Source organism: Bubalus bubalis, chromosome 9, assembly GCF_019923935.1.
Source record: "Bubalus bubalis isolate 160015118507 breed Murrah chromosome 9, NDDB_SH_1, whole genome shotgun sequence".
NCBI lineage: Eukaryota > Metazoa > Chordata > Mammalia > Artiodactyla > Bovidae > Bubalus > Bubalus bubalis.
In genome coordinates this window covers 61,936,313-61,962,017 of record NC_059165.1, presented here as the reverse complement: position 1 = coordinate 61,962,017, position 25,705 = coordinate 61,936,313, and the positions used below count along the sequence as shown (strand labels likewise).

The 25,705-nt window shown below is 41.4% G+C and overlaps 1 protein-coding gene across 2 annotated transcripts in view; it reads right to left on the bottom strand.

Moving 5' to 3' along the window:
- KLHL3 (kelch like family member 3) overlaps positions 1 to 18,431 on the bottom strand; it is a 126,490-nt gene extending 108,059 nt beyond the window's left edge. Inside the window, exons 1-2 of one of the 2 annotated variants that reach the window (XM_006059384.4) lie at positions 16,666 to 18,431; positions 5,218 to 5,337 (exon numbers count right to left, since the gene is read on the bottom strand). In XM_006059384.4, coding sequence (XP_006059446.2) covers positions 5,218 to 5,337; positions 16,666 to 16,679 — 134 coding nt within the window. In that variant the 5' untranslated portion in view covers positions 16,680 to 18,431. The remainder of the gene's footprint in view (positions 1 to 5,217; positions 5,338 to 16,665) is intronic. The other variant, XM_006059383.4, reaches the window with a different exon arrangement.
- Positions 18,432 to 25,705: the final 7,274 nt, after the last annotated feature.

Below are 25,705 nucleotides of genomic sequence, written 5' to 3'. Positions count from 1 at the left end.
GAAGCAAGAACACAGGATATCTTTCATTTGTGTCTTCTTCAATCTCTCTCATCAAGTTTTCAGTGTACAGATCTTTCACCTTCTTGGTTAAATTTATTATTAAATGTTTCATTGTTTTGACACTATTTAAAATGAGATTGTTATCTTTATTTCTTTTTCAGACAACTCACTATCAGTGTATAGAAATGCAACTGATTTTTGTATGTTGATTTTGTATCCTGCAAATTTACCAAATTTGTTTTTAAGTTCTAACAGTTTTTTTGGTGGAGTCTTGTAGGGTTTTTTATATACAGAACCATGTTATCTGCAAAGAGACAATTTTATTTCTTCCTTTCTAATTTGGATGCCTTTATTTCTTTCTGTTGCCTAATTACTCTGGCTAGAACTTCCAGTACTATGATCAAAAAGAGTAGTGAAAGTGGGCACCCTTGTCTTGTTCCTGACCTCAAAGGAAAAGCTTTCAAACTTTCACCATTCAATATGATGCTAGCTATGGGTTTGTCACATAGGGCTTTTAACATGTTATGATATAATCCTTCTATACCCAATTTGTTGGGATGCTGAATTTTGTTAAACACTTTTCCTGCTCTATTAAAAAGATGTTATGGCTTTTATCCTTCATTCTATGAACATGGTGTATCATCTTTATTGATTTACCTTGAACCACCCTTGCACCCCAGGGATAAATCTCAGTTGATCATAGTATTTGATCCTTTCATCAGATCATATTTTACCAGATCATACATATACTGTTTGCTAGTATTTTGTTTAGGAGAAGGCGATGGCAACCCACTCCAGTACTCTAGCCTGGAAAATCCCATGGACGGAGGAGCCTGGTAAGCTGCAGTCCATGGGGTCGCGAAGAGTCAGACATGACTGAGAGACTTCACTTTCACTTTCACGCATTGGAGAAGGAAATGGCAACCCACTCCAGTGTTCTTGCCTGGAAAACCCCAGGGATGGGGTAGCCTGGTGGGCTGCCATCTATGGGGTCTCACAGAGTCGGACACGACTGAAGCGACTTAGCAGCAGCAGCAGTATTTTGTTTAAAAATTTTACGTTAATACTTTTCAGGGATATTGGTCTATAGTTTTCTTTTCTTGTAGTGTCCTTATCTCGCTTTGATATCAGGGTAATGCTGGCCTTGTTAAAATGAGTTTGGGAGTGTTTCATCCTCCTCGAGTTTTGGGAAGAGTTTGAGAAGGATTGGTGTTAATTCTTCTTTGAAATTTGGTAGAATTCACCAGTGAAATGATCCAGTCATAGGCTTTCCTTTGTTGAGAGATTTTTGCTTACTGATTCAATCTCCTTAATTATTATTGGTTTGTTCAGATTCTCTACTTCTTGATTCAGTCTTGGTAGTTCATATGTTTCAAGGAATTTATCCATTTACTCTAGGTTATCCAATTTGTTGGCATATAATTGTTCATAGTGGCCTCTTACAATCATTTGTATTTCTGTGATAACAGTTGTAATGTCTCCTTTTTCATTTATAATTTTGTGTTCTCTCTCTTTTGTCTTAGTTTAGCTAAAGATTTGTCAATTTTGTTTATTCTTTCAAAAAAACTCTTAGCTTCATTTTTTCCTATTGTCGTTCTAATCTCTATTTCATTTGATCTCTGCTCTAATGTTTATTAATTCTTTCCTTCTGCTAATTTTGAGCCTCGATTAAACTTCTTTTCTAATTCCTCCATGTGTAATGTTAAGTTGTTTATTTGGAGACCTGAAGCCTTAAATCAGATAAAGGACACAAGCCATACTCAAGGGAACAAAATGAGGAACTTCAATAGTGTCTAGGGAACACAATACAAATTCTTTAGTGACAAAGAAACATCAGGCATGAATGTTAGCACTATCCACCGCCTAAAACAACTATGGATGGAGCTTCTAGGAAATCTGGCAGGAAGCCTAATATTAATAAAAATTGAGCAATAGAGCATAAGACAAATCTAATTTAACTTGGTTTTTAATGCCAAAGCCTAGACCCTGCAGAAAAGAAAAACAAGTAAAGGGATATAGAATTGTTTTTACAAGTAGTTCAAACCCCTACGCAACAATTACATCTTCAGCTATACGTGCTTTGCTCATGCCATTTTCTCTGCCTGGAAGACATCTCCCTAACCTTACCACTTATCATTTCTCTAACTCTTACTTGTCCTTTAGAATTTAGCTCAAGCATCTTTCCCCTTAGGATGTGTTCTCCAAAGTTGCAGTTTTACATGCTTTCTTTCATGACACCCTTTAAGAAACTAATAATTACTGCACACCTGCCACCTGGCAGGCACCTGATACATTTTTCCTTCATAACACTTTTTCGCACTGTAGGAAGACCATTTTCATTGACCTATTATCATTTTTTACCTTGCACCCTCTCCCACACATCTCAGAGCCTAGCCAGTGTGTCTGGGGATCTTTAGTGAATAACTCAAAGCTCCTATGAAGAACTAGGTGCTAGAGATTAAAATGATTCAGAAATTTTTCCTGCCCTCAGGAAGCTCATGAACTACAGAGAAAAGAGGAGATAAACAGTTATAACATACAATAAGATGAAATATGTGATAAATAATGGCATTGGTACAACAAACACATGAAAAGATGTTCAACATCACTAATTATTAGAGAAACGCAAATCAAAACTACAATGAGGCATCACCTAACCCTGATCAGAATGGCCATCATCAAAAAATCTACAAATAATAAATACTGAAGAGGGTGTAGAGAAAAGGGAATCCTCCTACACTGTCAGAAGGAATGTAAATTGGTACAGCCACTATGGAGAACAGCATAAAAATTCCTTAAAAAATGAAAATAGATTTACCATATGATCCAGCAATCCCATTCCTGGGCATATATCCAGGAAAGACAAAAACTCTAATTCAAAAAGATACATGTACTCCATATCTTGGCTATTTACAATAGCCAAGATATAAAAGTAACCTAAATGTCCATTGATAGATGAATGGATAAAGAAGATATGGTATATACATTTTTTTTCATGCTGTGAATATATATATTCATTAATATGTACAGAAATTTGTTAATTTTCCTTTTCCTTCCCTTTTTAACTGTATTTTGTTTCTTCATATGTTAACATCCATAAAATGTACGTATGTACATTTTTGCAGAGTTAACATCATAGAAAACTAGATGGCATCTAGCAGCTAATGGCATATTATGGCTTAATGACAGTGTTTCTCTTTTTAAGTGGAAAAGCACTGATAATGATGCATTTTACAAATGATAAATGTCTTTAAGACTTTTTCAAGGTAATAAATAGGTGCTGGTGGTAGTAAAAAAAAAAAAAAGAAGAAGAAGATATGGTGTGTGTGGGTGTGGGTGTGGGTGTGGGTGTGTATGTGTATATATAGATATAGATATAGATATATAAGCTTCCCTGGTGGCTCAGCTGGTAAAGAATCTGCCTGCAATGCAGGAGACCTGGGTTCAGTCCCTGGGTTGGAAAGATCCCCTGGAGAAGGAAACGGTTACCCACTCCAGTATTCTGGCCCGGAGAATTCCATGGACTGTAGTCTATGAGATCGCAAAGAGTCAAATACAACTGAGCAACTTTCACTTTCACATAGATCTCAATTATATGTGTGTGTGTGTGTGTGTGTATAAAATATTATATATATAACAGAATACTACTCAGCCATAAAAAAAAAAAATGCCATTTGCAGCAACATAGATGGACCTAGAGATTGTCATACTAAAAGTGAAGAAAGTCAGAGAGAGCAAGATAAATATCACATGATATAACTTAGATGTGGAATCTAATATTACAATTCAAATGAACTTATTAACAAAAGAGACATAGACTCACAGACACAGAAAACAAACTTATGGTCACCAAAGGCGAAAGGGTAGGGGAGAGACAAATTAGGAGTTTGGAATTAACAGATATACACTTCTATATCTAAAATAGATAAACAGCAAGGATTTACTTTATAGCACTGGGAACCATGGGGCTTCCCTTGTGGCTCAGCTGGTAAAGAATCCGCCTGCAATGTGGGAGACTTGGGTTCGATCCCTGGGTTGGAAAGATCCCCAGGAGAAGGGAAAGGCGACCCACTCCAGTATTCTGGCCTGCAAAATTCCCTGATAGCTCAGTTGGTAAAAAATCCGCCTGCAATGCAGGAGACCTCGGTTCGATTCCTGGATCAGGAAGATTTGCTGGAGAAGGAATAGGCTATACACCCCAGTATTCTTGGGCTTCCCTTGTGGATAAGCCAGTAAAGAATCTGCCTGCAATGAGGGAGACCTGGGTTTGATCCCTGGGTTAGGAAGATCCCCTGGAGAAGGGAAAGGCTGCCCACTCCAGTATTCTGGCCTGAAGAATTCCATGGACTGTATAGTCCCTGGGGTCCCAAAGAGTCGGACACAACTGAGTGACTTTCACTTTCACAGGGAACTCTATATTCAATATCTTACAATAACCTATAATGGAAAAGAATCTGAAAAAGTATATATAACTGTATCACTTTGCTATACATCTGAAAATATCACAACATTGTAAATCAACTGTATTTCAATAAAAAAGAAAAATAATGGCATGGGCAAAGGAAGCTCTGATAAAGAAGAGGTTGTATGCACAGCCTTCATACAAAAAAACTCATTCAATGTCCTGAACCTGTCTTGCAACAAAGCTCAGCAAACATGCACCTCGGCCTTACAAATAGTCTGCATACCCGTCACTGTTTAGCTCAGCGAGAATGAGTGCTTTTGCACTTCATTTCTTTCTTTTTAAGTTAAATTGCATTTTAGAAGCTAGGTATTCTCCCTGTCCTGTGGTTGCCTTGACAAAGACGGAGTTGAGACCAAAGAAAGAGAGAGAGGCCAAAAGAAAATGCATGGCATCTGCAATCTTTCCTCTGCAATTGTGTGTAGGTGTTGCAATCACTCTATTATTGGCCTTCAAGCAGCTGGTTCAGTTGGAAATCAAGTTTATGAACAGAACTGGTGCAACCATAAAGGATTTTTCCCCAGTGATTAAGCACTAAAATGATAGGTGTTAAATAAATACAAAGAAAAGAGAGAGCTTTGGGGGAGTCATTCTGTCTCTATCAGAATTCGAAAGGGAGAGCCAACTGACTGAGAGTGGGTGGGGAAGAGTCAGACTTCACTAGGTGGTGGTGTTCTGACTCCTGTTCTCAAACCCTGATGACGCTCACCCAGCAAGTTCCTTCCAAAAGGGCACGGGCAAAATAGGAAAAGTACCTCCGCAGTTCATTCATAACCTTGAACGCCTTCCCCATGTGGGCAGGGTTGACAGTGATGGTCCTCTGGTTCTTTTCATCATCCCCAGTCTGTATCAGGGGCTGGGAGCTTGGTTTGATGCTGTGAACAGGAAGGGAGTGGGAAAGAAGAGAGAGGATCACATGTTGGCAAACTCATTGATCCAACTGTCACAAACCCATCCATTTGCCCACCCACCAGGGGCATCTCTGTCAGTCTTTTCCTTCACCACAGGCCCAGAAGGGAAGGAAATCACTGGGTCAGGAATTTCTTCAGGATCTTCCAGTGCAAAATGTACCCCTCAGACCCTAGTTCAGCTTCTTCCATCAAGCACTGGTGTGACTTTTTGGGAGGTCCTTATTCTCCATCTCTCCATCCCTAAAAGGGTATGGGGTGAGGGGAGACTAAGCACTGTACCCCACTCACTTCACAGGGATGTAGGTTCATTCAACAAACATTTAGTGGAGCTTACTACATGCCAAGCACTGTGTTTAAATTCAAGAGAAACATAATAGGTAAGTCACAGATCATGCTTTCACAAAGCTTAGAGTTCAGTGATGAAGAAATCCAAGTCAACATTTAAACATATCAGAGTATTATGATCTGATTGGAATTACAGAAGCACAAAGGGATTCCCAAGTGGTGCTAGTGGTAAAGAAGCTGCCAATGCAGGAGACATAAGAGATGCGGGTTCGATTCCTGGGTAGGAAGATCCCCTGGAGGAGGAAATGGCAACCCACTCCAGTATTCTTGTCTGGAGAATCCCATGGACAGAGGAGCCTGGTACGCTACGGTCCATAGTGTCGCAAAGAGTCAGACACAACTGAGGCAACTTAGCGTGCATGCCCACACAGAAGCACAAAGGATAGGCAACTATCTCAGTGATGGCAGGCTGAGGAAAAAATTACTAGAAGCTGAGGAAGAATACAAATCTTAAGGAATAGCAGAAATTAACCAGGTAAGAAGGAAGATGGGGAAACAGAGGAAACAATATGAACAAAGACCTAGAGAAAAGGAGTCCAGTGGAATCAGAGCACTACAAGTTCAGTAAAACTAAAAGTAGTCTTACAAGTGCCACATAAAAACAAAGCTAAGGAGTTTGGATTTCATTCTGAAACAATGAGAAACCCTCAGAGTTTTAAGAAGTGGAGCAGGAAGCAAGTGAATACATGTGTGCTTTAGGAAGATCACATTGGCCACAGCGTGGAGAAAAGTGGCATAAGAGTGAAAGCTTTGGAGAAACCATAATCCCATAGAAAGACAAGGGATTGTAACTGTTATAAAATGACTATATGTGGGTTAGGTGAGCAAGTGGTAACTAGCAAGAGGCACCTATAATCTCAAAGCCTTCTACACCAAAGACAAAACACTCATTCCTGTGGGATGCCAGCAAGGTGTTCAATCACTTCCAAGCAACAAGTCTCAACTTGATGGTGGGGTGGGAAAAAAGAATCAAAAAATTGAGCAAGAAAAGGACTTTCTCCCCAAACCGATAAAACTATTCAGCTCCAAGCCAAGTCTGGGACCTTGGAGTTATGTCTGTTTGGACCAGACTAAGCTTTGCCTTCTCACAGAAAACCAGAACCTTCTCCACTGGTGTAGATTTGGGGACCCACAGTTCACACCAACTCTAAGACACTGACAGTAACTTCCTTTGCCTTTCTCTAGTGGGCCTCTGTTGATGTTACCACCTAGCCTTGCAAACTGGCTCAAGAAAGGGGTTGCTATGGTTAAGATAAAGTTTCGGAGACCTGAGAGTCTCTCTAGATCTCACACTGGGACTGGTAACGTTGGAACATTCCAATATAACCAGCATGCCAGACCCACAGCTTGTCTAACCAGGACACTTGCCTCTACTGGCTTCCTTCCCACTTTTAGTTCAGCAGGAAAATGTAAGCCACAGAAATCTGAACTGTGGGACTGTTTGCATTCTAGGTACAAAGAAGTTAGCTAAGCACAGGATGATAAATATCAAGGCAGAACCATGTGTTTAAAAACATTAAGAAAATCTCAAAACAGAGAAAGTTATCAAGGAGAGGGAGGACCTAGTAAAAATTAAAAACTTCCTATTAAAAATCCCACAAGTATAATTTCTTTTATAACTTAAGTGTCCTTCCCTACTCCAGGCCAGATAGATGTAAGTTTCTATTTTATACTAAAAGTTTAATGATTTTGCTTTTGATATTTAAGCCCTTATTTTATCTAATGTTGATTTTTATGTCACCATATGAAATATGGATCTAATTTTTTCCTGTAAGTTCCACTTATTGAATACTTTTTCTTTTTCCCTACTCACTTTGTTATGCCACCTTTAGACATACATCACAGAATGATAAACATAAAATGTCCTAATGAATATTCTTGTCATCTTCCTCATTCTAAATTTAAAAAAGATGTTTGTGATGTTTCCTCACTGTATGTTAATTTTAGGATTTTTGTAGATGGCCTTTATCAAATTAAACTCACATTTTAATTTTAATCATAAATTATATTAATTTTATCAAATCTTTTTGTGAATCTAATGAGATGATCATATGGATGTTTCCCTTTAATCTGTTAATGTGGTATATGACATATTTTCTAATACTAAACTATATTTGCATTCCTGGAGTAAATTTAGAAACTGTAAAACACTGCACAAATATTCATTATAAATACTGTCTTCAAATTGCAGAGACTTAAAAGCCAGGAAGAGAAAATATCTGGTATTGATCAGAGAACAACTAAAGGTTTCTGACAGAAACTTTATGAGATTAGAGCTCATAAAGGCCCAGTGGACAGACATTATTAGTTCTATTTTACATATACGGGACAGATGTAGATCAAAGAGAGACATTCTGGAAGCGCTGACAGCTCTCCTGTGACTAGTAACTGGGAAGCTTGCTCTTCCTTGTTGTGTTAGTCTTTGAATTTTCCAGTCTTCCAGGATGGCCTAGGTTAAGTTTTGCCTCCTCTGTGAAGTCCTTTGACTACTTCATTCCTAAGTGATCCCTGCCTCCCCTAAACTGTTGTGGTATTTCTGGCCTATAACCCAACTGCACATAGGATACGAATGCATTTGATGACCTTTTCATAGCACATATTTGAACACCCAGCCCCCCATGCTAGTCTCCATGTTCCTGGTAAGCAAGGACGATGTGTCCAAAGACTCTCAACAGTTTAGCCTGCCCAGCTGAAGGCCATGCCCACAGCAGGTCTTCATGACATATTTACCATCAATGAAATCTGATCTGAAAATCCTCCACTTTGTCCCTGTGGGTGGTGGACAGTAGAGCATTGTGGGGATGGTCTGCCCCAAACACTGCCCCCAACCCTAACAATCTTAAAAATGAAAGTTGGTCTTCAAAATTAAACTATAAATTAATACACATAAAATCTTATAATAGTTATGAGTTATAAACAAAAATACATAAACTGTAAACATTAGGCCCTCTTTCATGGCATGCCACCTCCCACAGCCTTTTCTCCTACCCTCCCCTCTCCTCTAAAGTCCAGATCCATATATCCAGTATCTGAACTGACTCCCCAACTTCGATTTTTCATAGTAACTTATACTAAACTGATGTTCCCCACCGTCTCTGAAGCCTGCTCATCTTTCTGTACTCTCTGTCTCAGAGTCATACCCAACCACCCACTCATCTATGCAAGGCAGAAATTGGGATATCATTGGATGTCTTCTTCCCTCCCTCCCTCACTTCGCATACTACCACAAATCCCATCAGTCCTAGGTCCTTTAATCTCTCTCTACCCCATTCCCTAGTCACTGCTACAACTTCAGTCCAGGCCATCAGGATCTTACCTGGGTTGGTTACTACAGTAACTTCCTCCTCAAAGACTTCAGAATGATCTTTACAGAATGTCAGTGTGCATGGCACGTCCTATGTGAAACCTCTCACTGGTTCCTCACTGCATACAGAAGAAATCTCAGAGACCCAGACTGGTGCTTCCTCATTTCATTGCTGTCCTGAAGACTTTTTGTTACTCAAGTACTAAAATATTCACAATTGCCTAAATATACCAAGCTCTTTTGCCCTATCCCCACCCATTGTCCCCTATGTCTAGCTCATTTTCATCAACCCTCAGATCTCTTGCTGACGGTCTCCCACTTTGCAGGCAGATTCTTTACTATCTGAGCCACCAAGGAAGCCCATTAGTAAAATAATTAGGAAGAGATGAGTCTTTACTATGTCTTTAATATAATTTATTAGTAAATCACATAATTTTTAAAATAAGGGCTGTATTTAAATGACTGACTCACAAAATTCTTAAAAATTTAGCAAGCAGCTCTAGCAAGTGGGAGAGTGCTGGTTCTTGCATACCACTGCCCACCCTAGATTTTGAGCTCCATGAGAACCAGGATGGTATCTTATTTCCCTCTATATTATCAGCCTATGGCACATGGCAGGTACTCAATAAATTATTATTGAGTAACTGAATGGACGGACAAGTAAATGAGGTATAACTACCAACTATCCCATCTTTTCTCATATCCTCTAAAATAATTATAACTTTATCCCTCTCAACTTCCCTCTCTGTCCTTCCCCAAAGGAGGTGGTAGGGGGAGGGGAGGAGCTTTCTTAGCCAAACTAGTTTCCTGCATTGGTGATACAGAATCAGGAAGCTCTTGGCAGGAAGCGGGGCGGGAAGGGGTAGAAAAGAAAGTCACACTCCTCTAGAGAAGAAGGAAGAAAGCAAGAAGAGTTACTGCCTGTTGCGTTAGTTCTTAGGCTCTTTCCATCACTAAGAAAAATCCAGGCAATGAATAGAAAGGACAATAGCATGCATGTCAGCAAAGCAGGAGAAATAGAAACCTCTGAGCATCTAACTGTCCAGATGTGTTTGGGCAATCTGCCAAATGAGGAACTCTGGAGCATCCAGGGTGTGAGAGAATGGAGAGGAGAGGAAAGGGGAGTCTAAGAAACACTGTTGAGAGTTGAGAGCTGCATCCCTGCTGAAAGTCTTCAAGAGATGCAAATAAAGTTCAGGCAGCATGGGCCACACTGATAAGTCCAAATACATGATGGTCAAGCTATAAATGAGACAGAATAAAGAGAGGCAAAGTCACCTACGGGGGTCAACACAACTCTGTGAGTTGGAGGAAGGCTATGCCGAATGCATTAAAATCCCTCAATAAAGAAAATGTCCTTTAAAAAAAAAAAGGTAAGAAAATTTCCTTTAGAAAGGGAAATTGAAAAACAAGAATCAGGCTGAGAAAGCTCTTGGTCCAGCTCACCCCACACTATGGAAGAAATTATTTAATCATCAGATAATCATTAGGTTCAGCCTCATGTCAGATCCCTGCTGTGGAACTTGAAGCCTATAAACACTCAAATGACCTTACTCAGTCCCCAGCTCGCAAATTCGGCCTCTTGATCAAGTTGGCTTCCCCTGTGGCTTCCCTTTAGGAAGCAAGAAAGTGTGGTAGCAGGCCCTCAGGAACACTGTGCCCGTAACACTTTTCATCACAAATTAATAAAATGACACTCTGACTGTTGTACCTCAGTTTCTCATGATGAGTTCATCAGCATGACTCCACTTCTTCAGGTCTGGGCAGCAAAGGACAAGAGAAGATTTTGGAACCTACTGGGCTCTGGGTAAACTAGCTCTGGGAGAACTAGCATATTTCTCAATCCTAAAGTTCAAGGCCAAAATGACCCAATTGAGATTTCTGCATCTGGATGAATGAACAACCTGGCACTTGAAGATACCCAAGTAACAGGATTCAGAGTGTGATAGTGCCGCCCTATCCTCAAGGAACACCCCCACACACAGACTGCTACAGAGCTCCATATTCTCCTACTTTTTCACTTGGGCCACCTCAGTTTAAGCATCAGTTGATTCCCTGCAACAGGCCACATGGACCCAGGGAAGATAATGCATCAGTAAGCTATGGTTCCTGGGTAGTAACAGTTAACAGTTTACTGAAAGCTTACTTTACCTCTACTATCTCATTTTATCTTCAGAACAACCCTATAAAGTATAACCTCCTCAGGCACTGAGATAAAACTTGTCCAGAAATCCCACGTAACTACTAAGTGGAGAACTGACACTCCAGACCCATGTCTAATTCACTCCAGGGCCTATGCTCTTCATAGCAATGTCCACTGTCTTGGGATAATGTCCACAGCCCAACAGGCCAAGGGAGACTCAACCCTTATGATCCACTCCCTGAGGTTCTTCATGGTGTGGCCAAACTAAGCCAATGAAAAAGACTGAATCCCCTAGGACCTGTGCCATGGCACTATTTCACTTCACTGATTGTGGGGAACTACAGTATGTACTGGAGTTAATATTATTAATTGGACAGAACTCAGACAAGCCCGTCATGATGCATCAAACCTAGTCAGCAGCTGCTGCCATTCTTGTAATGTGCTCTTTCATAAACCAGTTCAAGAACAGGTATGTTACTAATCACATTCCTAACAGTCCAATTCACAAATAGCTTCCTTCCAAACCAAGAAGGCAATCCAATCACTTCAGCAGGCTGGGTAAAAATGCAAAATATAAGAAAAACATGAGTTCAGACAGACAGAATGAGACAAGGGGAGAGAAATACTGAAAGAAAACACAGCCCTCATTATGTGGCCTTTTGAAGCCAAACTTCTATTAGGTTTGAATAGGAGAGCTGAACTCTTCCATGTGTGTGGTTTTGATAGAGACTTTCACAAGTTAAAAAGAAAAGTCCATGAAAGCAGGGCTGAGAGTCTGAAAACCCTTTTAAATTATAAAAAGTTACAGATTTGTAACTTGACCACCACTGAACTTGATAGAGAAAAAAATTTAAGAACAAAACATGTTCAAGTTATTTTTTACACAGTGCATCAATGCTCTTTTCAGTCTAACCTAGTTTCAAGGTTTATCCAGAAATTGAAAAAAAAAAAAAATTAGGTCAATTCTATGATGGCAAATTTCATCAAATAAAATACTTGCTTTAGAAAACTTATCCCAAAATGTTCTTGTATAGATGTGTCTTAACAATATAAAACCTAGCAAGCAGCAAAAACCTAAAAGCTCAAATCTGGGTATGGGGAAATCAAGAGGTTTCTTCCAACTGACTTTGTTTTCTTGCAGTTGAAAACCTTGCTTCACCAAAAATTATTTCCAAAATGGAAAGTTTGGTTTCAATTATCATGGTTGAAATGCACATATGCTTCAGGCAGCAGTGATGCCCAAAAATTTCTACAGAAGTTTCCACCCATGCCTTCTATGGGTGGGAGAGGGCTGAGAGGAAGAGAAAGCCTGGGGCGCTGAACACTCGCTCTTCCCTGGGTCTTTCCAGTGATACACCGGGTGTTGTAAACTCAGCGTTTGGAGAGACTTAGCTGCCTACATCATGTTTTTGTTTTAATAAAATCTGTTCCTGATCAAGGATGGAAAAATAAGCTCTCAGGGTTCTAGGAGCAGGCTGTCCTCCATAAGGATGAGCCATTCTCTCTCTTAGGACTGCTCTCATAAATTCAAGGCACAGTGTTGGGCACACAATGCCCCTTGCAATAAGAGGCATCCTGATGCTTCTGATAAAGAAAACCACCACAATTTTAATAAAAATGGACAGCCAACATCCCCTTTTTGTGACACTTCTTCTAAAAGTTGTGGTTCTCTGCAATTCTTGTGAATATCCCAGAGACTATGCCTGGACATTTTTTTAACTGTGGTAAAATACATGTAACTTGAAATTTACCCTTTTAAGAATATAGTTCAGAGGCTTTAAGTATGTATATGTTCTTGTGCAATCATCTATTTCCAGAACTTTTTCATTTCCCTAAATTAAAACTCCATGCCCATTAAGGATTTCTCCCTCTCCCCAGACCCTGGCAACCACCAGTCGACTTTTTGTCTCTATGAATTTGACCATTCTAGATACCTCGTGTAAGTTGGGAATTTACTGTAGTCCATCCACAAGGCTAATTTCTAGAACTTAAATGAAATCCTAGTAGCCAAGCTACTGTCATTTTCAATGTGTTCTACACACACACACACACACACACACACACACACACACAATTTGTCACTGTAGTGAGGTCATGGCTCCAAACCACTAAGGCATCTGAAACCTCAGGGTGTCTATAAAAAGGAGGACTAAGGTAAGGCTTCCTAGGTGGCACAGTGGTAATGAACCTGCCTGCCAATGCAGGAGATGCAAGAGACTCGAGTTCAATTCCTGGGTCAGGAAGATGCCCTGGAATAGGGAATGGCAATCCACTGCAGTAGTCTTGCTTGGAAAATTCCAGGTGTCTTGTGGGTTACAAATCCATAGGAATCACAGAGTCTGACAGGACTGAGCACACACGTGTACACACACAGACACACACACACAGAGAGACACACACACTCACACACACACAAGTGTTGATGAACCCTACAAGAGGAAGTGCTAAGCCCTGTGTGGTATCTCACTGTGAGGAGACAGTTTAGATGGATGCAAGATGATGACCTGATAGCCTCTTAATTTTCTCATGGGAATGGTCCCACAAAATCTGCTTTGGATTATAAATATATGAAGGCCTTGAAATAAGCCTTGGTTAGTATCCAAGAACAAATCATGGAGTACAGCAGGGCAATAGATGAACACTAACAATAATAGCAACTACCATTTACTGAAAACTTACTCTGTGCCAGAAAAACTTACTAGGTGCTTTATCTATATTGCCTCCTTTGATCTTCACAACAACTCTGTGAGATATGGATACTGTCTCTCTACATCAAAAAGAAATATTAATTCTGAAAAAATGTGACACACTCAAGGTCAAGTTTATGAAATAGATTCACTGCAAGCTCTATGTTACCCTTAGCCCATGTTTTAATTAATAGCCTTTTAAGGTAGAAGTTATTTTCAAAACCTCATGGCAAAGAAAGAAAATTGTTCATTAGAAATCTCTTGGCTGAAAATTCTTAATGCTTAAAAACAGCCCCAATTAAGCTTTAGCAGGTTAAATGTAGAAGAACAAGACTTAGGATTCCTCCAGTCTCTAGAGGTCTGACATGTGATCCTAGGCCAGTCACCCAGTTTCTCTGGCCCCAAGTTTCCCAGGGAACTTGTGAAAGAAGCCTACTTCCCCCTTTTCTCCCCTACCTCAAAGCATTCCATGGGGTCAATTACCCATGCTGAGATAATAAGGCTGATAGCCAAGGATGAACCTATTGGCCAGAGGTTTCAATCGCCTCTTGGAGAGGCAATTTTTAGTTACTGGAGCTTCTCACAAAAGTCAGCTAATCAGCAAATAATTATCTAATACCTACTATGTGTCCAGCCACACTGTAGATAATGTGGAGTATTCAGAGGTACAGGCAACATTCTTGTCCTTGAGGACCTATCCCCCACTGTGGGAACTTGCAAGATATATGAAACAAAAGCACAAAAACATCTTGTGGGTGGGCCTGTTATTCAGTACCCAACTATGAGATTCAAACTAGAAGTAATGAAATTAGGAAGAACATCTGCCAGAACCAGAAGAGCTTAAGTTTCCAAGACAAAGTGGAATTTTAAAACAGCCTTGATAGATGAATAACTTTTGGAAAAGTGAAAGCAAAAGGCATTCCAGGCGAAAGAAACTCTGGAAGCTAAGGATCTGAGACTGGATGTAGTAGTGCACAGGATGAGTGATCACAAGAGAGACCCATAGATCTCTCGGTAGGGGTATATGTGTGAGCAGTAGGAATGGAGACTGGAGCCAGATTTCAGAAGACTTGAATGCCTGGCAGGGTAAGCTGGTCTTAGAGTGGGAACAAAAGGTAGTGAGCTCGGTGACCTGGTGAACACTGGAAGCTGCAAGGTTTGGATTTCTCTGCTTTTGATAGAAGGAAAGCAAAAGAACACGTGTAAAAACTAGGGGTTGCAATGCCAAAGACCTCAGCCATCCCAGTTGAAAGGCACCAGAGTGCTGAAGAACAAGAGAGCTCCTAGGAGGCCAGGGCTCATTACATTTTGGAACACAAAACTGAGAACATAGTAAGTACCCCAAAATGCTTGGGAAGCAGTGTTTTGATCTACTGTTGCTAGTCTCAAATGGACCTTTCAGTCCTAATATATAAGCAAACAGGCTTGATCCAGAATCTCTAAACCTCCATTCATATCACCCCTGCCCTCTGTTAGCTACTAGACCAATAAGAGAAGGTGAGGACACTGTACACTTCTGCCCTAAGGAAGCAGGCTTTCAAATGCTCTGTCACTCAGGGGGCTACACAGAATCCAACACTAAGCTCCTGTTGCAAAGGACACTCAAGGAGAGACACTCAACCAGCAGTACATTCAGTCTAAAAAGTCCCAGTTCTCTTCCCAGGAGTTACGTCAAGAGAGACAGCCCCTGGGGGCCTCTTCAGACAAGAGGACACTATGCAATCCTGCCAGTCCTAATGGGGTTTAGAGAGATTTAATGACATCATTTGCCCCCATGAGATGTAAGACTGGGGACAATCCATGCCAAAGAAATTGTTTATTGAGGTACGTCCTAGGCATTACTGACTTAGTGACCTGTTACCCTTTAACCAGCTGGTCACCACCTGAATCAAACTGGCGACTCAGAGCACCAGCCCTCCTCCCTCAGGGGTCCACTGGCTGTTAGTCTTCTCACCTCAAGGAAAAGGCAAGCCTCGTTCTCCACCAGCCGCAGACTCACAGAATGAAGAGGAGACGTTTTGGCACACAGAGAAGTGACCCGCCCCTGCACCACACTCAACACCTTCACAATTAAAGAATCAGAGCCTCAGATAACAGCCTTAAAATGTATTAAAATGCATGGGACTGCCAGGAAAAAAATCTCTCGCTAGTTAGATCCAGCTCAACAGAAGTACTGAAATTCCCTTCTGGTAATTTCTATTTCATAAACCCCTGATGAAAGGAGCAACAGTTTCTCTAAAGAATATAACTTCCAGTATCATTAGGAAACTTTTCAATGCAAATGGAAAGTTCCGAGCAAGTGTCACCTGAATGGATTTCTCGCCTTCTTACTTGAACTTGTGTGTGCATACAGGTATACAAACACACACATACACACACTTTTAGGAAAGACATCAGCTTGGCATGCTTGTTGACAACTTGAGCATGTACTCTATGCCAGGCCAGCCCTGCTATGACACGAAAAAACACCCACCAAAGAAAAAACACCCCGGGGAAAGTAGCCAGGAAAGGGAAACGCCTCCTTGAAACAGCCTGATACAGCCCATGCTGAAACTCTTCCCAAACACCAGTCAGGAAGTCACTTCTTTCAGGGTGCTCGGCTGCCCTGCAAACCCAGACCTGTCTCTGCGGAAGCCAGATCTCTGGGGAAAGGGGTTTCCCTGGTCTGACTCTGCCGCCGGCTGGGATCCATCAGTGACCAGGTCTTCCAACCCTGTCTAACCAACGTCAATACAAAAGCTGGTGGCTGCAGCGTGAGTGCGTGTATACATACACAAACACACATACACACACACTTATACACACATACATACCTTTCCCCGTCCATTGTGTGAGGCCCAGCCAGGGTGGCAGCTGCTGAGCTGTGCCTGTACCGGAGGATCCTAGCTCTGTTCTGCTCGGTTCTCCCAGCCAACCAGCAGGAGATCTGATCAGCAGCAGTGATTCAGCATGGCTGCAAATGAAGCCACCTCCCTCTCAATCCTCCTTCCTCTGACTTACTCTCGGCAGCTTCTACCGCAGAATCAGCAGCAGCAGAAAACGTCTTACCCAGAGCTCCCTGCAGCCCTTTCAGCTGCTAAAAGCAGCAACCCACTTGCTCCCCCTCCCCCGCAGGCTTGCTGCTCCTCCGTCTCCTAGGAACAGCGCAGCAACAGCAACCCAAGTGCAAGGCCACCTTTCTAGCCGCTTCCACATCTGCCCAGGCATCCCCAGGCGACCAGCCAACCCCAGTACCTCCTGCCTCCTCTGCCTAGACTGAAGAGACTTGGGCAGTTCCTCACTAGCCGGAGAAATACTGGTCCCCTCCTCCTCCCCTGCCCCCACAGGCTGTGAGTCTGTCAGCCTGGCCAGATTGCTGGAATGAGGAGGCCCCTCTGTGGCTTCCAGTGGACTTTATCCACCTGGGGAAATTGACTTGTAGGTCACAGCTCATTTTCCAATTCCTCCTCCCAAAATCTACAGCAGCTCTGAGAGTCTGATAGATGAAGAGAAGTTAGGGTAAAAGAGCCTGATGGAACCGAGAAGAATACAGAAAGAAGTAAGAAAAAGGGACCTGAAACAAATACTATTTGACTGCAAGAGGCTAAACTGCAGTAAAGCCATCACAATGGGACCACATACATTTATTTCCCCAGGCCATAATGAAAGACCACAAGTTCCACAGCACAACCCTAAAACACCTTCCTAAAGTCTCTCATGTTAAAATCTGACTTAAGCTGTAGCTCCAAGCAGTCAGTCTCCAACTAAATCCCCCATCTCCAGTCAGACTTCTCACGCTCTGGCATCTCCAATTGCCTTTCAAGCCTCAATTCTGACCCACCTATGCGAAAACGTAATGTAGGGGGCATGCTGGAGGCTGGTCTGTACCTCATAGCCACAGTCAAGGGGCATAATTGGGGCAATCAGCCACTGGTGTTTGCATGTTCCGTCCCCATCAGTTGTATCCAACTCTGCAACCCTATGGGCTGTAGCCCACCAGGCTCCTCTGTCCATGCAATTATCCAAGCAAGAATACTGGAGTGGATTGCCATTTCCTCCTCCAGGGGATCTTCCCAACTTAGAGATCAAACCCACATCTCGTGCAGCTCCTGCACTGGCAGGAGGATTCTTTACCACTGAGCCAACCTGGGAAGCTTAGCCACAAAAATGGGTTAAGAAACTTCCTTGATGCCTCAGAAAGACCACACATGAGCATCTCTATTCTTGGAATCCTCTGTGTCACGTCTCTGCTTTTCAGGACCCATATTACCACTAGCTGAGTGACTTTCAGTAAGTCTTTTCCCTACTCTCGACCTCAGCCCCTCATCCATAACATAGGGTCAAACTCTAGAGTCCCTTTCGGCTCTAAAATCACATGACTCTAAAAATGTCTTTAATGTTCCATTTTCCTTCTCATTCGTCTATAAGATTGTTTAAGAAGAAATTTTTACTGGACTCTAAAGTTTTGAGGGGGATTTAAGAAAGATAATATGAAGTATGTGAAAGTATGAGGGATACTTGCTGCTGCTACTGCTGCTGCTAAGTCGCTTCAGTCGTGTCTGACTCTGTGCGACCCCAGAGACAACAGCCCACCAGGCTCCCCATCCCTGGGATTCTCCAGGCAAGAACACTGGAGTGGGTTGCCATTTCCTTCTCCAATGCATGAAAGTGAAGAGTGAAAGTGAAGTCACTCAGTCGTTCCTGACTCTTAGCGACCCCATGGACTACAGCCTACCAGGCTCCTCTGTCCATGGATTTTCCAGGCAAGAGTACTGGAGTGGGGTGCCATTGCCTTCTCCGTGAGGGATACTTAGTAAACCTATTATAGTTGTAATTTTGACCTGTTAAATTTCTTCATTGCCAGAAAGACTTGAGACCATAATGAGGGAAGCCAGACACTGAGGTAACAGAAACTAGGAATAACTTAAACTTTACACAGCCTCCTGAACTCAAACTGGCTAGCATGTTACTCTCAACGATTACTCCCCACCTCTGACATCACAAAGTCCTCTTAAATAAGGCCATTAGACCACTACCCAACTCATTCTTTCTCAAGTGAGAAGGGGCTCAGGAGATTTTATTTACACCCTACAGCCCTGTATCACTACTTCTTCCTTTCACAACAATACCCCTCCTATCTTTCTCCCTCTGCCCCTTCCTCTTCTAATCAGCCTTGTGGCTCTGCTCCAAATATTTCCTCTTGAGGTGAATCACAGGGACCAGAAGTTTAACATCACAAATAAGGAAACTGAATCCCAGAATCCATGCCCGAGTGCAGACATCAACCAGGAAAGACGAGCGGATGATTCATAAAAGGGATAGGAGACTAAGATGAGTCTCTCACAACTTCATACCCCTAGTTACAACCTCACCATATAGGAAAGGGTGGGGGGATGGGGAGTGTCACATGAAACAAACCAGAGAGAAATTTTTTGAAGATCAGAAAAGTAAATACTAAAGGACCAAGCATATTTCAGGTTTCAATATATTACAACTCTTGAGAGCCAGTATAAAATCTTTACACAATTTCCTTGCAACCTACTTTTGCAGTGCTAACCAACATCACCACAATGCATATGTTGAAGCCATACTGCTCTCACCTGCACGTTATCCTCCACTCTGTCCATGAGAGAGAAGCTGAACAAAGACTTCTCGGAGAAGGGCATCAAGAAAAGAAAGGCAAAGCCAGGGTTAGAGCTGAACCAAGAATCAAAGTCTCCAGACTCCTGGCACAAAGTTGCCATCAGAAGCTCCTCTACTATCAGTGCTATACTTTACACTTTACACTTTATTATCCAAGCCTTCTCTGGGCCACAGGCTGAAACTGCTTGCTCAAGGCTAACTGTCCTAACTGGATTTCAGATTAAGGAGAGTCACTATTGGATTCTTGCAATAGAGGAAAGCCAAAGGAACCAAAGTAGTGCCTTCCTGGAGGAAGAGGTCCTATGTTTGGAACTTCCAGCAGTAGGGTCTCACCTCCTTGCTGGGCCTCCTCCCCATACCCAAAGCTTCTCCCATAGCTTACTAACAGTCCCCACCTCTCCATTCCAGAACCATTTACCCAACCATGTATATCAACTTTGTTCAGAATCTTCCAGCTCTGTGTGGCTGAGGAAAAAAATCATGTGAGGAGAAGAAACTTTTTAAGTAGGTTTGGTCTAAAGAGTTCTCTTTTCCACACTCCATGCAGCCTGCATAGCACAGCTTACCTGGAGGCAGTAAGCACGGCCCATCAGTCTTCCTTTTAAGTGTCTTTTTCTTCTTTTCTTGCTTTTATCCTCCTTCTTCAGAGCCTCACTCTTGCCCGGAAAATCCCATGGGCATAGAAGCCTGGTAGGCTACAGTCCATGGGGTGGGCAAAGAGTCAGGCATGACTGAAGTGACTTCACTTTCACTTTCAAAGCCTTAGTTCCTCACAACTGCAGGCACCAGAATACATACATGTGCATCAAAGCCATCTGGTTGAAAGTATAGGCATCAGGGGATCAAAAGACATAAGGAAACTTTCTAGTCTTATGTTAGTGCTCCATATCTTGACTGTGACGATACAATTGCATACAACTACTATATTTTATCAAACTAAACACTGAAGGAGGTGAATTTTGTCAATTATACCTCAATAAACCTGGGAAAAAGAAAAATACCACAGTACCAGGCTCTACCACACACCTATAGAACTGGGACCAAAGGAGAAGGAATTTCAGCAAACTTCATCAGTTCAGTTCTGTCGCTCGGTCGTGTCCGACTCTTTGCGACCCCATGAATCGCAGCACGCCAGGCCTCCCTGTCCATCACCAGCTCCCGGAGTTCACCCAGACTCACGTCCATCAAGTCAGTGATGCCATCCAGCCATCTCATCCTCTGTCGTCGCCTTCTCCTCCTGCCCCCAATCCCTCCCAGCATCAGGGTCTTTTCCAATGAGTCAGCTCTTTGCATGAGGTGGCCAGCGAACTTCATAGGTGACACTAATGCACAGCTAAATGGAAAGCCCACAAAGAACAGAACTCAAGCCATTAGAATCAGTCAGACCAGGATCTGAATATACTTACCAGAAATATAACCCTTAGCAAGGTACAAGTCTAAATTTCCTCATCTGCAAAAAGAAGATAATAATGGATAATAATAGTACCTACCCCCCAGGGTTGTTAGGTTTCAAGGCTATCAAGCACTTAGCAGAGAGCCTGGACTGTAATAAACAGAGTAACCATTAGCAGCTATAATTTGCATTGCCTATGCCAATGCTACCAAACTATAGCTCTGTGAGTCCTTAGTTTTGAGGTCGAGAAGTCAGACAGGGTACCTTGTGCCAGGAAGCATAGCCCTGGGCCTCTCCTGGAGTCATTCAGTGGTCCCTATTACCAACAGGTCACCAAGGACCAGGCAACACTAAAGTTAAATTAAGGCCCACCCACACCTGTATCACCAAAACTTCCCCTCAAATTCCTGACTACTTTATGAGTAGACTCTTCCTGTAGCTGCTTAGCAAGCCCCCAGCACAGCAAGCCAGGCAGAAAATGAAAAGGAACTCAAGGTCCAAAAAAGCCAAAAGGTAAAGAGAACAGCATCTTATCCAGAGATGCCTGGCTTCCCTCAGGACTCCTCCTGTGAGGGAGAACAACCCGTGCCCTGAACATATTCGAGAGAGTAATCACCTGTGGCATGTTACGTTGCACTTTAAAGCTTACAAAGTTCTTCATGTCCCTCATCTTCTTGGACTTAAAACATCCAGTGAACAGTAATAACAGCTCCCATCCCTTGACCTTTTACTCTGCGCCAGACTCTGTATTCTTGCCTGGAGAATCCCAGGGACAGAGAAGCCTGGTAGGCTGCTGTCTATGGGGCCGCACAGGGTCGGACACGACTGAAGCAACTTAGCAGCAGCAGCAGACTCTGTACTCAAGACTTTACATGTAGCCCTCTCATTTAATCCTCCCAATAACCCTGTGTAAAGCAACTATTATCCCTGTTTTAAATTTGAGGTACACAGAAATGCAACAAATTTTTGTATGTTGACTTTGGATCCTGCCAACTTTACTTAATTTTATTAGCTCTGATAGTTTTTTGATTGAACCTTTAGAGTTTTCCATTAATATATATATATCACCTGCAAATAATGGTAGTTTTACTTCTTCCTTTCTAATTCGGATGCTTTTTACTTCTTTTTCTTGCCTAACTGCTTTGGCTAGGACTTCCAATACTATGTCGAATAAAGGTTGCAAGAGTGGGTATCTTTGTCTTGTCTGTGATCTCACCTTTGAGTACGTTAGCTGTGGACTTGGCACATATGGCTTTTATTGTGCCGAGTTACAATCTCTCTACACTCACTCTGTTCAGAGTTATTAACATAAACAGATGATGAATTTTGTCAAATACTTTTCCTGCTTCTATTGAGATGATCATATGATTTTTACCCTTCATTTTGTTGATTTGCTGTTCCACAATGATTGATTTGCAGATATTGAAACCTGGAATAAATCTCACTTGATTATGCCAATGATCCTTTAAATGTGTTTCTGCATTCAGCAATAATGTTGCTGTTAATATTTTGTTGAGAACTCGTGCATCTATGTTGATTGGGGATACTGGTCTACAATTTTTTTTCTGGTGGCATCCTTGTTTTCATAACAGGTTAATGCTGGCTCCATAAAATGAGTTTAGTAGAGTTCTCTCCTGTTAAAACTAATAAATTCAGTGAAGTTAAGAGGATACAAAAATCAATACAAAAAAGTCTACTGTGTTTCTATATGCTAAAAATTAAGTATCAGAAAGAGAAATAAAGAAAAATACCACATTTATAACTGCATCCAAAAAAATATCCCCATTACCTAGGAATAAATATAATCAAGGAGATGAAAGACCTATATATTTAAAACCACATTAATGAAAGAAACTGGAGAAGATACAAATGAATGGAAACATATTCCATCCTCATTGACTGGAAGAATCAATATTGTTAAAATGTTCATACTACCCAAAACAATCCACAGATTTCATAAACTCTATCAAAATTTCAATGGCATTTTCACAGAAATAGAATAATCCTAAAATGTGTATGGAACTAAAAAAAAAATATCCAAAGCCATCTTGAGAAATAAGAACAAAGCTGCATCATCATACGCCTTGATTTCAAACTTTATTACAAAGCTATATCAATTAAAACAGTATGATTAGGTATCCCTGGTGGCTCAGAGGGTAAAAAATCCACCTGCAACGCAGGAGACCTGGGTGCAGTCCCTGGGTTGGGAAGATCCCCTGGAAGAGGGCATGGCAACCCACTCCAGTATTCCTGCCTGGAGAATTCCATGGACAGAGGAGCCTGGCAGGCTACAGTCAATGGGGTCACAAAGAGTGGGATGCAACTGAAGCAACTAAGCACAGCACAGCACATGATCAGATATTATCAACTGAAACAGTATGATTCTGGCAGATAATAGAATAGAACACAGAGCCCAGAAATAAACTCACACATAAATGGTCAATTAATTTACAACAAAGGAACCAAAAATACATGCTGGGGAAAACGCAAAGGTAACAAAAGCAAAAATAAACAAGTAAGATGGCATCAAACTAAAAAGCTTCTGCAAAGCAAAGGAAACAACCCAAAATGAAATGGCAACTTATGAAATGGGAGAAAAGATTCAAAATCATGTATCTGATAAGAGGTTAATATGAAAACTACATAAAGAAATCATATCTCTGGAGAAGGAAATGGCAACCCACTCCAGTATTCTTGCCCAGATAATCCCATGGGCAGAGGAGCCTGGCAGGCTACAGTCCATGGGGTCGCAGAGTCAGACATGACTGAGCACACAAGTAGGCTGATGTATATCTTTTGTTTTGTTTTGTTTTCCTAATGTTGAAACTTACTGTCAAAAGCTTTCCAAAGGGCAGCATATTATTGTTTGAGTTTTTGTTGTTTTAAACTGCCAAGGTACCTTATTGCTAGATACTAGAACTGAGAATGTTTGACAGTATACTTGGTATAATCATATTATTCTTCCGAAAAACTTGTCCAGAGGAGTAAAAGCAGAGTAAACAAAGCTTAAAGTAGCTCTTATTTTATTTTCACGTTGTGCATGTCTATCAGTTGGCTGTTTTCAGCGTAAGCTTTATCACCTCTGTATTTTAACTCAAATACTGCAGTTAAATTTGGGGAGGTTCCAAATGACGATTTTCATTTTATCTTCAATTCTTTTTATAAATAGTTTGGGGGACTATATTTGATAAATATCCCAGTTATACAAATTGCTTTGGCAACATTTTTCTCTTTCCAAACTACCTCCCATAGCTATACATTACGCTGTTACCATTAATCTGGTTTATTATCAGCTTAATTTTCTGTTTATAACTTATTTTTAAGCTATGTGGTAAAAAAAAAAAAGAGTGCATTTGAAATAGTTTGAGAAAATACACAAGCCTGTAATTAAAGGGAAACAATAAAATTATTTAATTAGTAAAAAAAAAAGAAATCATATAACTCAATAGCAAAAAAACTGATTTAAAAAATGGGCAGTACATATGAATAGACATTTTTCCAAATAAAAACATACGGGTACCAACAGGCACATGAAAAGACGTTCAATATCATGGAAACCATGGATCATTATGGAAATGCAAATCAAAACCACAGTGAGATACCACCTCACACCTGTCAGAAAGGCTATATCAAAAAGACAAGAAACAACAAATGTTGGCAAGAAGGTGGAAAAAGGGGAACCCTTGAACGCTGCTGGTGGGAATTTAAACTGGTGTAGCCACTGTGGAAAACAGTATTGAGGTTTCTCAAAAACTTGAAAATTCAACTACCATATGATACAGTAATTCCACTTCTGGGCATGTATCTGAGGAAAATGAAAACACTAACTCAAAAAGATGTATGTACCCCATTGTTCACTGCAGCACTATTTACAACAGCCAAGGTATGGAAACAACTTGTGTCCATTGATGGATGAATGGATAAAGAAGATACACACACACACAGAGATAACAGTATTATATAACCATGAAGAACATTAAAATGCTTCCATTTGCAACAACAGGGAGGGATATCATGGGCATTATAATAAGTGTTATAAGTTAGAGAAAGACAAACACTGTACAATCTGTCTTATACCTGGACTCTTTAAAAAATTATTTTAAAAAACCTCATACAGAAAACATATTAGTGGTTGCCAGAGGCAGGGGGTTATGGGAAGAAGAAATGGGTTAAAGGGGACAAAAGGTAAAAAGAAAAAACTATTTCTCTTCAGAAGTAGTGCAGCAGGACTTCCCTGGTGGCACAGTGGTTAAGAATCCGCCTGCCAATGTAGGGGACACGGGTTCAATTCTGGGTGCAGGAAGATTTCCACATGCCACGGGGCAACTAAGCCCATGTGCCATTAACTGCTTAGCCTGAGCACCACAAGTACTGAAGCCCACACACTATAGAGCCCATGCTCTGCCACAAGAGAAGCCACTGCAAGGAGAAATCTGTGCACCATACCTAGAGAGCAGCCCTTCTAACCACAACTAGAGAAAGCCTGAATGCAGCAGTGAAGACCCAGCACAGCCAAAAATAAATTTTTAAAAAAGTAATGCAGTAAACACAAGCTTGACTGAAACATGGAACATCAATAAACAAATAAATATGAGGAAACTGAGGTTCTGAGACTTAAATGACTTGATCACAACCCCAGATATCTGAGACCCAATCTGCCTGACTTCAGAGACCACTATTAACTACTGTGCTTGGGGACACTATCCCTATCTTACTACCTCCATTTTCGAGATAAGCCAGCTGAGACTGACAGAAAGCAACTGGCTCAAGATCACTCAGTGAGCTGGTGGCCAAGCAAGATATGGATACTCAGATGCCTGGCCTCATGCTCTCTCCAC